The sequence below is a fragment of the Rhea pennata genome, chromosome 10, assembly GCF_028389875.1.
Source record: "Rhea pennata isolate bPtePen1 chromosome 10, bPtePen1.pri, whole genome shotgun sequence".
Classification (NCBI taxonomy): Eukaryota; Metazoa; Chordata; class Aves; order Rheiformes; family Rheidae; genus Rhea; species Rhea pennata.
Window position 1 is genome coordinate 11,270,932 of NC_084672.1, and position 11,117 is coordinate 11,282,048.

At 41.8% G+C, this 11,117-nt stretch overlaps 1 protein-coding gene across 6 annotated transcripts in view; it reads right to left on the bottom strand.

Moving 5' to 3' along the window:
• TM6SF1 (transmembrane 6 superfamily member 1) overlaps positions 1-6,663 on the bottom strand; it is a 32,314-nt gene extending 25,651 nt beyond the window's left edge. For 2 of the 6 annotated variants that reach the window (XM_062583594.1, XM_062583592.1), the window contains exons 1-5: positions 6,466-6,663; positions 4,360-4,463; positions 2,994-3,091; positions 1,929-2,032; positions 929-1,011 (exon numbers count right to left, since the gene is read on the bottom strand). In XM_062583594.1, the coding sequence (XP_062439578.1) occupies positions 929-1,011; positions 1,929-2,032; positions 2,994-3,091; positions 4,360-4,463; positions 6,466-6,557 (481 nt within the window). In that variant the 5' untranslated portion in view covers positions 6,558-6,663. Of the gene's footprint in view, positions 1-928; positions 1,012-1,928; positions 2,033-2,993; positions 3,092-4,359; positions 4,464-5,600; positions 5,724-6,465 lie in introns of those variants that run through there. The other 4 variants (XM_062583589.1, XM_062583588.1, XM_062583590.1 and 1 more) reach the window with 3 other exon arrangements.
• Between the last annotated feature and the right edge of the window lie 4,454 nt (positions 6,664-11,117).

An 11,117-nucleotide genomic window follows, 5' to 3' on the forward strand; every position in this document is an offset into this window, starting at 1 on the left:
ACGCTGGCTCCTCTGTGTCAAAATGGAAAACAAAAGGTATGCTCTAGAAAACAAGTTTCTTCGCTTTCCATAGAGAAAAGAGGCAGAGATACTCTCACAGTAAATCTGCTGACTATCTCCGCAGTGGGAGTGTGTACCTACAAAGGAGGGAGCTGGACAGGTTCCAGGCTGCACCATGAATATTTTTCCTCTGTCCTAAAAACTTGGGTTACACTGAGTTTTTTTCAAAGCCGACCACAGGATTTGGACACATGAACATTCATGTCAGTTCCATCCTTGTTGACTTGGTATCAACTTAATTATTAACTTAAGCTTTGCTAATAAAAAAATCTAACTTACTGGGTAAAAAAAAAAAAAAAAAAAAGCTCTTAAAGGACCGCCTGCCAGTAAATGTGATGTAAATTTTTTTAATTACAATTCATAATCTCTAGCAGCACAAGTATGCACTGATTTATCTTAGAAATCTAAGAACATTAAATTTATTTTCAAAATAGAGTAAATTTCAGATTTCACTTTTAAAAGTAATTTGGATGCCTTTTGTATAATGCTTGAAAGTCAGACTTAAGTAAAATAGTAATTTTATGCATTATAAAATTTATAATTTTTAATGATAATAAGAGACAGTTATTGTCTCATTGCTTAAAATAAACCTTGTTTAGATGAAAGCCATATGGTTATAGCAAAATCTAGTACTTTTTTTTTTTCTTAAGAACAATAGAAATCAAAGGGGATTTTTTGGCTAGTCTCTATCTTCCAAGTTTCAAATTTAATTTTTGAAATACTTTGCATCTCTTTTACTGATGTTCCTAAAATTCCTCTTTCATATTATTACAGAAAGGAACTAATATTGCAGTAAAATACCAAGAGCTTAATGCTAAATTTTGAGTGTTTCACAGGGGAAAATTAATTATGTAAATTACGTCCTTACCCACAATGTTTCCAGGCATAAAGACAATGATGCTCATGACAATAGAACCTAACCAGTAGAGGCCTATGGTTCTGTAACTCTGTCTGTTTAAAAAAAGAAAAAAAAGAAAAAAAGAAAAAAAAAAAAGAAAGAAAGAAAGAAAAAGAAAAAAAAAGTTATTGCACTGTTCCTGAAATCCCACTACACAAAATCATCCACAAATATTCTACCGATTGCCATAATTGTACCTTAGGAAGTAAACATTTTAAAATCTGTACCACAAGTCAGCTATGGAATCTTGCCTCCAAGCTGTGGACGTAAAGAAATCCTACATTCATGTATGAGGAGATTACCACATGAGCAGCATAGGATTTGTGCATACTTAGCTATTTGCCATTATGTTTCTCTCACTGAAGGCTGAGTGTGTGATTTTACACAAGTCACCTATTGTGCCAAACTACTTATATATATATATATTTCTTTTTCTGGTAGTGCTTCTATTACCAAAAGGTGCATTATCCTCTGGAATTTTAATGTAAGTACTTATTTTCCCATACTCTTTCTGTAACTGCAAGGAACATTAAGAGCCTCTAGAGATAATCTTTGCCTTTTAAACTGCATGGTGCTTTCTAACACAGAGGAGATAACATCATCATGCTGAGAAATACAGTTTTCCTACGATTAATATGTTATTTGGAAAAAAAAAGGGTATCACAGGGTTTTACTGTACATCCTCTTTAAACTTTCCTTTTCTAATTAAAGAGTGCAGTCAGGCAATGGACTCTGCTGCAGAGTGAAACAGAGAGAACACAATGTATTTGTTGCACTTTATTCAATGGAGAGAAAGGGTAACTTTGGTGAGGGTACAGTTCCTGAAAGTAATGGAATTTTAATAGCATTGCTTTGGGACAAGGCACAAAACAATCTAGAAACACAATATAAATACTACATAGTAAAGCCTTTCCTAGGTTGTATGAGGAGGCAAGCAAATTCAACAACACACAAAATCAAAATGACTTACTCCCATGCAATAGCTGCCACCATCAAGAGATACATCAGATAATGAACTGAGCCATCCCAATAGCAGATCACATGGCCATATGCTGTGTTCAGATATGGTTCACCCTAGAGAAAATTTATTTAAAAAAGTATACAGTGATTCATGAAAGTGTCAGAAATGACCAATTAATAAAGAACAGCAGGAAACAATCTGAGGAAAGTAACTGATGTTCTTTCAGCCCAGAGATACACCTTTTGACTGTCAGCAGACATGTTTCAGGGCACAAACCTCACTTAGGAGGAACGAGGAATAATGAAATTGCTTATATATCCACAAAACTGAGTGCAAAACAGAAGGGAAAACTCCTCGTCCACAGATGACTGTCAAATATTCTGCTACATAATCAAAATATTACTTTTTTACATTCCAGTAATAAAAGGTAAGATCCTGAAGTTTAACAAATAAAGATGTAATTAGCAACCTAGAGATCTACAATGGTATTGATTGAATGTTTTAATGATGACAATACATAACTTTGTAGGGCCCAACCCATTTTACACTCCATTAAAGTTTCATGGAATCTTCTCAATGACTTCAGTGATTTTCATATCGAGCTCTTACTGAGCTATTTTTGGTGGATGTTGATATTCAGCAGCCAACAGATTCTGCTGACAAAGTATCTAGCACTATCATTTTTTTAACTCTACTTAAATTCCTTTTATTAAAGTGACTAAGCAGAAGTAAAGGATAAATTACATTTCTTCTTGGTAAAGCACATAGGTATTGCAATACTCATCCACCCCTTGTGCTGAGCACATGTGAAATCGTGCAAACCTGTATACAGTCTGTGTAATTGCCATAGAAGTTAATACTGAACCATACCACTTGAACTAAATGAAATAAAGTTGGAGCTTGAAAGGTGTGCTGATTTTTCAACAGGAATCAGTGAAAACTTTGTCTGTAACAATAACGAAACATGTTAATGACCAAATTCAAGAAGATCCTTTGGACGTGCAAGTGGCTACTTTTCTCTGACAAATACTAGTAAAGATTTTATTTAAAATTGTAAGCGAAATGATTGTTTACCTCTCTCAAGTAATGGGTCATGAATCCATCAATAATTCCATCCTGTTCCAATCCAATTATAAGATTGACTACACTGGTAAAGGCAAATACAGCATAAACTGTAATTATAAATGAAAATAAAAAAATTACTGAATGTGAAAAGTCTTGGAATCACACAGTTAATTCACAGGCTGATTGATATATTTGGCCAAGCAGAGATTAATATGTATCAAAGTAGATGCATCTACTTTAGATGTCACAGATCTCATGTGCAACACGACCTTCTGCACGTAACTGAGTACTTTTTAAGTAGTCTTTAGCCCACCAAGTTTATTAAGAAGTTATTCTTAAGAATGTGAAATCCTGTACATCTGTACATTTCCCCATTAGTCTCAGTGGAAAATCAACATCTGCTGAAAGGGACTATGCAGCCCTTCAGAGCGAGCTTTGTCACACCAGGTATGTCACACAATCCTGACTGTAATCATCTGTCGGAAAGAGGAAGGACAACAAAAAGGAGAGAGAAATGTGACTTGCCATTTTTGGAAGTGAGCAATGAAAACTGTATGCCGTTTAAGCACAAATGATACCTATCTGGCAAGTTAGATAGTCACTCACTTGAGATGAGAAATTTATGATAGATATATGGTATTTATTTCCTTTGACTTCAGTGTGAATTAAGACTTCTCAGCATTCCTGAAAACACTGGAGGACAGACGCCTAGGAATCGTAACAAGAAAGATGATAGAGGTCAAATGCAGGTAGTTTGTAGTCTAAATTTCCTATGGGTCCACACTGCAAAATTTCCAGTTTAAGGGGCAAACTTAGGCTAGTTCAAGGCACAGCAGTTAAGCAATGTTTTTTCTTCTGAATTGTTGCTATAATGTAACCTAAATCTAAGGTTTCCTTTCAAAAAATAATCATTTCTCTATTCTTTTACGGCAAAGTATCAATACAGAAATGTTTGCCTGAGTCTGCTGGCAGCATCAAGCAATAGCTGGAGAGAGATGAGCTTTCTTTGTATCACAAAGGTATGTTAAAACAGAAAACTAATGATAATGGGAGAATAAAGGATTTGATGATAAGACGAGGAACTGAGCCATGGAGCCCACTGATCCAAAAGATCCAAAAATCCCAGCTGAGTACACTCAGGATGAGATATGCATATGAGGCCTGTGTTGTCTAAGCCTGGCCACAAAGAGGATCTTTGGCCACAAAGAGATGCATTACTTCTCCTCTCTGTCTCCTAGTGTTTACTTCCTTCTTGGCTTCTTAGCACCTCATAGGACTGAGTTCTGAAGCCACACTTGAAATGTCCAATGTATAAGAGCAGTCGTGTACTATGCTTGTATATGGATACATTTTGAACCTTGTTACCAACACGTACCATAAAACAGTGGGTCTTTTGGTGGTTTTCTCTTGACAAGAACACGAGCCAACAGAGCAATAAAAACCATGACCAGTAGTCCGGCTGCAACAATTGCCCAGGAACTGAAACAACATTAAAAATAAAGAGAATTTAAAAGAAAGAAGAAAAGACTGAAAGAATTTGGCTTTTTTGGCCTTTCTTATTAGCTATCCTCAAATGAAGATATCACTTTTAAATGTATATAGTCTTAAAGTAATTTTTAGTAATTAAAAAGGCTGCTTTTCAAGTCTATTGCAGAGTCTGTCATAGTATTCATTTTGTAGTTTTGCAGAATTTATGTGCCTGTCTTTTCACATGTGGTCATCTAAAAAAAGAAAATACTAAAATAGCTAGATAAACAACATGCCCAGAAATCTAGATTTGTCTGATTAAAAACAGTTTTCATACTGATATCAGCAAAAAGAAATGAAAATGCTGGAAAACTTAAAGGCCAATGCGAGGTGAAGGTCACAAACAGATTTCAAAGCAGAAAGGGTCATTAGGAACTTTCAGTTTAGCCTCGGCAGTAAGTTATCATCTACTCAGGAAATTGCGTATTTCCAAATAAAAGTATGTCACTCTCTCGAACCAGGAGTGTGGAGCACCAATAACGGATCTAGGCTTCATTCGCAGTTTTGGACTGAGAAGAGCTGGAGGAGTAGAGGTCTCTCAGGCCCCGTCAGGAAGGACTGCTCCGAGTGTCTCAGTAATCGACTCTTCAGCAGTAACACTGATGGGTCCCGCACAACAGGCCTTTCCTCTCAAGATGGTGGCTTAGCGCTAGTGCATGTAAAGCCGTTGTGGAAGAAAGTACAAAAACATCTGACATAAAAGTAAACTTGTCTCCTTTTTCAACAAAAATTGAGTTTAAAAAGTGTGTTTGAAATTGATTTTTCTCTCTAAATGGCTAGATTCTATTTGTTCTCTTTAAGACTGAGACAAACCGAGATGGAGTTTCAGTCTTTGCTTTTGTCCCTAGGTTCAAGAAAAAAAAAGGGGGGAAAAAAAGGAGAGAAAGAGAGAAGGGATTGGGTAAACTCCAGAACCATAAGCTAAAATTATTTGGCATATGATTTTATACATAGCACACTATGCCTCATGAAAATGAACTGGGTACAAACAAACAATACTAGTTTTGACATTTTTAGTCAGTAAAACTTGATTTTAAACTGTCATAAAAACTTTCAAGATCAAGTATTTCGGGATACAGACGCACATACTCCGAGTCACGATTAGCGCTGCTAGCTTCTTGATTTATTCGACGATCTGAATCCTCTGCTAGCCCGTTTTCCCAGTGATGAATTTCGCCGACAGCGGTACAGCTGCTAAAATCGCGGTGCCTTTTCACTGCGGTTTATCAATTTGAAATAAATGCTGGCAACGGATCAAGTAAGCCAGCAAGTGTTATTCAACACTTCTCCAGCGGCGAGAAACACACACACACACCAGTTAAGCCACCCGCCAGAAGGAGGGAAACGAGGGGGGCACAGATGTGGCAAAGCCTTGAGAGCACGGAGCGAAGAGGAGCCGCGGGGCAGCGCTCCGAGGCGGCTCCTTCCTCCGCCGCCGGCCGAAGGCGCCAGCGCCCCGCGGCGCCCGCGGCCCCGGGACGCGCGATGCGACGCGGCACAAGCCGGAGCCCGCTGCGGCCGCGCGGCCCCCGCCGCTGCCTCGGGGGCCAGAGGAGGGCGGGAGCCCGGAGCGGGCTCCGCGGCCTCGCCGCTCCGCCTCCCGCTGAGGCGACCCCGGCCCGCTCAGCCGCGCCGCCGCCGCCGCTGCCCCCTCGCTGCGCTAAAAATACCCGCGCGGCGCGGCGCGGCTCGGCTCGGCTCGCCTCGCCTCAGGCGGCGCGGCGCGGCGCGGCTCGGCTCGCCTCAGGCGGCGCGGCGCGGCGCGGCTCGGCTCGCCTCGCCTCAGGCGGCGCGGCGCGGCTCGGCTCGGCTCGGCTCGCCTCAGGCGGCGCGGCGCGGCGCGGCTCGGCTCGCCTCGCCTCAGGCGGCGCGGCGCGGCGCGGCGCGGCTCGCCTCGCCTCAGGCGGCGCGGCGCGGCGCGGCCCGCCCGCGCGCAGGGCGCCGCCCGCCTCACCTGCCGCCGGCCGCCAGGCAGTTGAAGAGGTACGTGACGGGGATGGCGGTGAGGGAGAGGACGAACACGCCGGTGGCCGCCGAGGCGCTCATGCCCGCGGCGAGAGGCGGCAGCCGCGTCCTGCGCTGCTCAGCGCGCGCCGCGCATTGTCCGAGGCGGGCGACGCCGCGGCCGGGGCCGGGCGCTTCACGCCCCTCGCCGCCACACGCACACGCGCCCCCGCCTGGGCCCGGGCCCGCGCCCGCGCCCCGCCGGCGGCCGCCGGGCTCTGCCCGCCGCGCCGCGCCGCCGCCTCATGGCCCGCGCGGGCCGCCCCTTCCCTCCGTCCTGCCCGCCCTCCCTCCGTCCTGCCCGCCGCGCAGCGCCGCGCAGCGCCGCGCCGCAGAGGTTAAATGCGCCTCGGGGAGCGGAGCCGCCCGTTGTTCCCGCCGCGCCGCCCGCCCGGGCCACTGACAGGAGCAGCGGGAACCGCGGCGGCGGCGGCGGCGGGTGGGGAAGGCGAGCGAGCTGCCGCGGTGGCTGACGAGCAGCGCCGCGGGGTCTCTTCTGGGTGGAAAACTACGGAGAGGTTCCCTTGGTGTGAGCAGGGCGGGAGCTCCGCGGTAAATCTGCGAGGAAGAAGGTTACAGGTTCCTTTTTGCATTAGAATTTAGCTGCATTTTAAAAGTGTTTTAAGGGTAAACTCATCCTTTCTGTTTGCATCTGGAAAAATTAACAAAAATCAGGAATAGGTTTGAATTAGTGTGTCAGCGTATTTCCTGGCTTAATACGCTGCTTTTATACGAGTATCAACACTGAGCTGTCTGTGGGCAAATAAAAATGCAGTGAGTCACTGTGTGCAAGGCAAACAGAGATGAAAGCCATTATCCCTGAACTTATTGAATGTGTAAATTCAGGACTTTTGCAAGCGAGAATGATTTCTTTCACCATCTGGTGTTGCACTGGAAAAAATAGCAAATGCACTCCTAGCACGTCAGTTCTACCTAGTTCGTGTTAGATGAACTTCTGGTAGAGATCGGTAAGTGTTAATATCGTTGGAAAAGTGCATGTCTGCAGAGATGTCACCGGTCTGATCGCTCGAGCAGAAGTCACCCAGCAGTGACATGAAGGACTAGTAAGGTGGCTGAGGAAAGGGGCACCTGTCCATCAAGAAGAGGCTGAAGACCTTGGCATACAACTGCTCTTAATAAATACTTGAGGAGTTAACACCAGGAAGAGGAAAGAACTGTTTAAAGGACAAAGCTATGAAGAAAGTTTCACTAGTTTTTGGAAACAGATTTTTAAGTTTCACCAGTAAAAGGTCTTCCCATTATTTTTCCAATAGGAGAAGTGAATTAAAAATGCAGTCCAGCTTTAAGATGTCATTTGATCAGTTTAAGAAATGGATTAGTTGATGTGACTGCCTGTGAAGAAAGGCATTTCATGATCCAAGATGTGTCTATGTTCCTATAGAAATAAATTCTTGTATAGTTATTTCAAATGAGAGAGAAGGGTCTAGATTTGGCCATCAGTATGTGAATTGGTTAAACTATGCTCAATCAAACTATCTGGTAAAAACATGATGCAACTCCTAAAAGTAATTTAGTCCACCCAAGTGTCAAAATTGCCATTGGATGAGTCAGGGCTAAATTTATCACCTCCAAATGCTTACCTTTCAATGCACAGCCGGTTTACTTCTCAGGCTTTCAAATGTATAGGCTGCTTGTTTGTGTGCAGCTGCCACAGCTAATGGCAGTTTTAAGATTCATGTCTCAAACTTCGCCTCTTAGTTCCTGTGTTCATAATGTTAATTGCTGTATGGAAGATTTCTTCCTAACCACTCTTCCAGCATTGCAGCACTGATTTGTACCGTACTTCTTAAGGCACATGATGTGGTAAACAAATAATAACTAACCTGTAGGGTGTTTCATTGCTTGAATCTATTGCATTGAGTTCTATCCACTTCTGCTTAAAAAAAAGGGGGGGGGATTATGAGCATTTAGTAGCAGAAAAGACCCCTGAAATGGAATTATAGAGCCCAAAGAGCCACAAGGCCAGTCAAAAATATTTTTGCAAACGCATGTGCATTTTCCATGCATTTTCTTCTCTCACCTTGTGAAAGAAGCATTAGTGAGCTGTCCAACTCCATCGTTTCCTTCCGTGTCCTTGCAAAGGAGGCGCCCAAATCCATTCATGATCATGAGGAACATGTGGATCTCGGTATTCTACTCTGTTACAGAAATCTTCATTTCTATTAGCTACTGATCCTTCTAATTCCATCTTCGCCTCTCTGCCAAAATGTCCTGGCTTCTGTTTCGGTCTTGGTAGAGAAAATAACATCCCCAGCATTCTTGTTTCTGGAACTCAAAGACATCAAACTGACCTTTTCCTCCAGCAGCAGTGTTGTAAAAACAGTATCACTCCTCTGTCAAGCAGAAAGGTGTGAGACTTTGCACATTAGCTTTTCAGCAGAGAAGAAATCTGTGACTGTAAGACTGAATACATTGTAGTGTGACTTTTTTTTTTTTTTTTTTTTTTTAATAATAGACACCAATCCTAGAATACAAATGGGGAAAACTTGTTCAAATGCCATGGCCTAAAACCACTGACCAACTTCCCCAACACCATAATAAATCAAAATTTGGCTTTATATCAAAATCAAACAATGACAAACAGCAAACCATTCTACTGATAAAACAGCACCTAAGTTCAAAAGGAAGAGTCCTCAAAAAACAAACAAACAAAAAAAAAGTGTTCTTTCCATGCCTTAAGTGTTCTTGTGGGGGAGCAAGGAGGAAGAACTTAGACTTTAACTGTACATAACATCACCCTCTCTTCACATGTACCAGACCAACAATACAAAGATTAAGGTAGGTACAGAGTGTATTTAACAACATAATTACTAATGGAAATGATACCTGAAAGCAATGTCTATAAGCTGCTGTCACCAGAATAAGTGTAATCTTTCAGCTTTCTGTCACATATTCAATTAGATCCATTGCTTAATGTTGTAAAAGCATTTTTCTTGCATTTTATAAATGGTAACATCTTCATGAGGCATATGGATGCTATCACTTTTAGAAAGCCTTGCAAGTATTTAACGGTTTAGCAATCTTAGATGTCAGTATAAGACGGAAAAATCAGTATATCCTACATAAACTGCAGAGAAGTTTAGGAAAGCAAAACAGAATTACCAAAACATGAAAATTAAGACTCTCTCCCATACAGGAAGTGCAACAGGGTCATATTTATTGACAATATGTGATTCCTAGGGTTCTAGTCCTAGATTTCATCTGCAAGATAGGCTCTTCAGCAATACAGTGTCCAAAACAATGATCCTGCACCATGCTATAACATTCCTGTGTCAGAAACAAAAGGCGTTTATGTCTAAACGGTCATTTTAAATAGGTAGGCCAACTCCTTCTCCAGTCTCAGGTATCAGCCTTATGCCACATGACAGATTCCGTCCTGGGAACCCTGTCCTCAGCTACAAACCTGATGCACGGATGTGGCCACTTGACTGGCAATGCTCTGCTCACAAGCAATATGCCTGGGCCCGTGTTTGTCAGCTTTTTGATCAAACCATTTCTAGGTCAATAATCAGCATTTATTACTGGAAAGATATTTCTCTTCTTTCCAGTTTCCTAAATGGCAGCAGTTCTGTTTTGATGTCAGCACTAAGAAAGCATTTGTAAGTATGCCAGTAAAAGCATACAGTTGAAGACATAAAATGCTTATTTATTAAGAGTCAGCTTCAAAATAGAAGGCCATTAGGACGGCATGTCTACTTTTAGCCCTGGAGACAGCAATTATCCTTTGTATCTATCTGTTAAATCGTAACAAATTGTAGAGCTTAACATTATATTGAATACTGAGGCATAGCTGATTTTATTTTAAATCAAATCTATAGACATTAATCTATACAAATATAGATAGGTGAACCTTAAGCAAGCACATGAAGATCAATGCGAGGATTAAGGGACACTATTTATAGCGCATGGAAGCATTGCTCATGTGTTCACATACGGCTCTGCCAAGTAGCAAACTTTCATTACATTATGATGCCAGCTACAAAATACCATCCTAGTACAAAACGACTCATGTCATGTTCAATTTTTCTTGAACAAAGCTGATACATTCTTTGGAGCTCTTTTAAAAATAATTTTTAAGGCAAAAGAAGTCAACAAGCAATTGTCCAAATCAAGGTTGAATTTAAAAGATTCATATTTGGACTTCTGTTCATTTGTTGAGGGAACAGCTTAGACCACACATAATTGTAACCTTCCAACAGCTTTAAATCCAAGCTATTTTATTTCCAAATTTCTTGTTAGTTGAGACTATAAGATCTAATAAATGATACTGTATTGTAAATCACGGACAGTGTGCTGCACCAGAGGCAATATAATGTAGTTCATACGGTATGCACTGGGGGTCAGCAGGCCGTGAGCTAATTATCTGCTGAGGATTTGGGGGGATTCTCCAGCAGCAGTCACACTACCAAAGAAGCACGCGAAGAGGAATTAGTGGTTAGTGTCCATTTCACTTTCAAAACTGAGTATCAGCACCCCAAAAATAGAGCTGCTTTTTGTGTTACAGCATATCTATTTGCTACTAATAATGTAAGATGAATAGAGACATCTTAATAAAATTAATAGGCATTAGAGTAAACAGAG